The sequence below is a fragment of the Lolium rigidum genome, chromosome 5, assembly GCF_022539505.1.
Source record: "Lolium rigidum isolate FL_2022 chromosome 5, APGP_CSIRO_Lrig_0.1, whole genome shotgun sequence".
Classification (NCBI taxonomy): Eukaryota; Viridiplantae; Streptophyta; class Magnoliopsida; order Poales; family Poaceae; genus Lolium; species Lolium rigidum.
Window position 1 is genome coordinate 40,494,669 of NC_061512.1, and position 3,370 is coordinate 40,498,038.

The following is a 3,370-nucleotide window of genomic DNA, read 5'->3' on the forward strand; positions in this document are numbered from 1 at the left end:
GTCTTGCGCGTGCAACTTGGAACAAAAACAAAAGCGAGGCCGTGTTGGTTCTGGCTGTTGTGCACGAGCTCATGTGTTCGATCGTGCACCGCGGCACGCGCCCTTGTCCCGACAGCGTCCGTCCGATCCGGCGACGTGTCGATCGCACGGCCAAGCAGCACGCACTCCCCCGCTTCCTCTGCCCGACCTCCCACCACGTGCCTTCACTTCTCTGTTTATATACTCGCTCTCCCTCGCTCAGCACACTTGCTGCTTCAGCAACCTGCTTCCCCTCTCTAAAAAATACTTGCTGCTGCTAGTAGCAGCCATTCCTGATTCCTTCTCTTGCATTTTGCTTCCTCTCTCTCTTCTCTAGTTCTAGCACCAGCATCATCAGAGTTTCTGAGAGAGAGAGAGGGCATGGAGTATGAGAGGATACACAAAGTTCAGGTAATTTTCTTCAGCTGGTCTCTTCTCTCTACTCTCTACATTTATGTCATGTGGTGTTATGCATAGTGCAATGTCAAATGTGTATGCTCCCCTTCCTCCTACCAGTTTTCTCAATTTCTAGAGTTTTTCACTTTCTTATCTCTCCACAAGTTGTGTTCATGGATTGAAATCTACTGTTTGGATTGATAGAGTAAAAGGTAGGTGGAGCAACTTCTGCTGTGGTCTGTGGGTCAAAGCTCTTTCCAACATTGAACACTGTAGCGTGCCCATTTTTGGGGCTTTGGATTGGATTTGTTATTCCATGGGTACCATGGTTCACCTTTTTTTATTTTTTTGCTTGTCTTTCTTGGTTGTGGATGCCATCACCATGGCCATGGCCATGGCCCTCCCATATTCCCACAGTGACATCCATGGCCTCCCACTCCATTCTTCAGTGAGTGATTGAGCGAGTGAGTGAGTTGGAGCTGGTGACACTGAGGCTCACTCTGCTCACGTCGTTACTTTCCAATGGCAGCTTCGGTAGGAGGAGCAGGGCAGTCAAGCCCTCTCTCCTCTTCAGAAATCAAGGCACAGTTTTTTGCAGCCGTTGGTCTCATTCATGGCAATTTAACTGAAATCGATACTGCGTTTATTTCTGTCTCAGTTTTCTCCTGCTTAATGGTTTGGTAATTAGTGCCGTTGAATCCTGATTTAGCTCTTCCATTTCTTGGGGATGCAGATGGGGGTCATGTCTCCGACGAAGCTGAGGATGAAGCTGCTAGGAATGGGATCCCATGGCAATGGGGGCGGCGGCAAGGACGAGACGGCGAGCAAGTCGCTGTCGAGGCTCGACGCCGGCGCCAACGGGGCAGAAGACGGCGATGACCACCCCAAGAGCAGCCTCCTACCGCAGGAGCTGGACGAAGGCTCGTCGGAGTGCCCTCCCAAGGACCGCTCGGACTCTTCCCGGTCGCGCTCCGACTCGAGCCGCGGCAGGGCTGCTGCAAGCAACGGCAATGGCAATGGCGGCAGCTTCGAGTTCCAGATGGAGGAGAGGGCCGGGCTGGGGCCCTTCTTCTTCAGGCAGGTGCCGTCCAAGTGGAACGACGCCGAGAAGTGGATCGCGGGGCGCCACGTCGTGCACTCCAACCCCATCTTCTCCAAGAAGGCCGCCGCCGGCGCTGCCGTGCACGGCCACAGCGGCGGCGTGCGCGTCGCGCCGGAGTCGCCGTCGGACGCGAAGCGGACGAGCGCCCTAACCGAGCTCTCGCATTCGCAGTCTGCGCCGTCGCCCTCGTCGTCGTTCTCGTCGGTGACAGGGCCGGCGAGCAGGCTGCCTCGTCGCACTAAGCTCTGCGGTGCCTCGCAGGGCGCTGCGGCGCAGTCGTCGTCGGTGTCGATGAGGGACGTCGGCACGGAAATGACGCCGGCCGCCAGCCAGGAGCAGTCGAGGAGCGGCACCCCGGCCGGCGCCGCCACGCCGTCCCTCAGCCCGCTCTGCTCGGTGCCGGCGTCGCCGTCCGCGTCGGAGAGGGAGCTGCAGGTCAGGACGCGCCGGGAGATTGCCGCGCTCGGGCTGCAGCTGGGCAAGATGAGCATCGCGTCGTGGGCCAGCAAGGACGACCGCATCCTGAGATCACCGGAGAAGAGCGCCGGCGCCGGCGATGGAGACGGTGATGCCAAGAAGGAGGAGTTCGAGGCTCGAGCTGCGGCGTGGGCAGAATCTCAGAAATGCAAACTCGCATCGAGGCATGAGCGAAATCTTCTGAATAAAATTTTCTATCTGTACAATTTGCTTGGTTCAAAATTTGTACGTGCCAGTATTTTTTGAATGTTATGAATCTCATGTTGTTTTTGTTGTCATGGTGGCTCAGATATCAGAGGAAGGAGGCGAAGATACAGGAATGGGAGAACTGCCAGAAATCCAAATTTGAAGCCAAGATGAGGAATGCAGAGGTCAGCTCACTACTTACAATTGCTCAATTCCATCTGATCTTTTGAACTTGTTGCATTATTCAGACAAAACTTTTGAAACAAATCTCAGCTGGATGTTATCAGCTTCTGATCACCTACTGATCGCCGAGCTTGTTCGTCCTGGCATTTTAGGTGCAGGCCGATCAAAAGAAGGCGCGGGCGAAGAACAGCCTGACAAAGAGGCTGTCCAGCTTAGGCCACAAGGTGGAGGGCAAGCAGGCGAGGGTGGAGGCCCGGCGGAACCGGCGGGCGGTCCGGCTGGCACGGCAGGTGGAGCGGATCCGGAAGACCGGCCGCGTGCCGTCCCGGTTCCGGTGTTGCAGCTGGTTCCTCTGATGAACAAACAATTTCAGGCAGTGCCTCCGAGAAATGCAGCCTGACTGAAGAAGCCTGAAGATGCCACAATGCAAACCTGGCCTCCTGCGGAAATATGTTGAGATCAGCATCTGATCAATGCGATGGAATTTGTACATGAAACCATCACAGGTTTATTTGAACCAATGTGCTGTAGGTGTTGCTTGCTCTGCTCTGTAGTCTGCAGAATCTGAATGGCTGTGACCTGAGTTAGTAGGCCTAGCATTATGTTGAAATCATCTCATTTTTAACTTGGTAGTATATTTTCTAAAAACAGGAAAAACATGGCTTGCTGCTCTGCCATAGGACATTTCGGTGTCTTGGCTATCTAATTAGGCTGATGATAATAGCTCAAAATCGAAAAGGAAACCCTTAGCTGACACAGGGATAAACCTCCAAGAACCCCACCACAATATTTACACCAAAGAAATCTCGTGGAACCTGTGAACTCCCTAGCTTCTCTCTGCGTTTAATGTTTTAATATTCTTGTGAAATTTCAGTGTTTTGAACAGGGTGTTAGTTCTACACCAGCCCCTCCTTATAAATTACCACGGTAAAAAATTCAGAGATCCTCACTAGAGTTGTAATTAACAAATATTAGCTAAGCAGGAGTCCAACATTATTGATAACACCG

The 3,370-nt window shown here is 53.1% G+C and overlaps 1 protein-coding gene across 1 annotated transcript; it reads left to right on the forward strand.

Annotated features, from left to right (window-relative positions):
- Positions 1 to 284: 284 nt before the first annotated feature.
- LOC124651807 lies at positions 285 to 2,718 on the forward strand. Its single transcript, XM_047190842.1, has 5 exons — positions 285 to 429; positions 1,148 to 1,594; positions 1,673 to 2,157; positions 2,283 to 2,364; positions 2,515 to 2,718. Exons 1-5 carry the CDS (start codon positions 400 to 402, stop codon positions 2,716 to 2,718), a joined length of 1,248 nt encoding a protein of 415 aa, XP_047046798.1. The 5' UTR covers positions 285 to 399.
- The last annotated feature ends 652 nt before the right edge of the window (positions 2,719 to 3,370 follow it).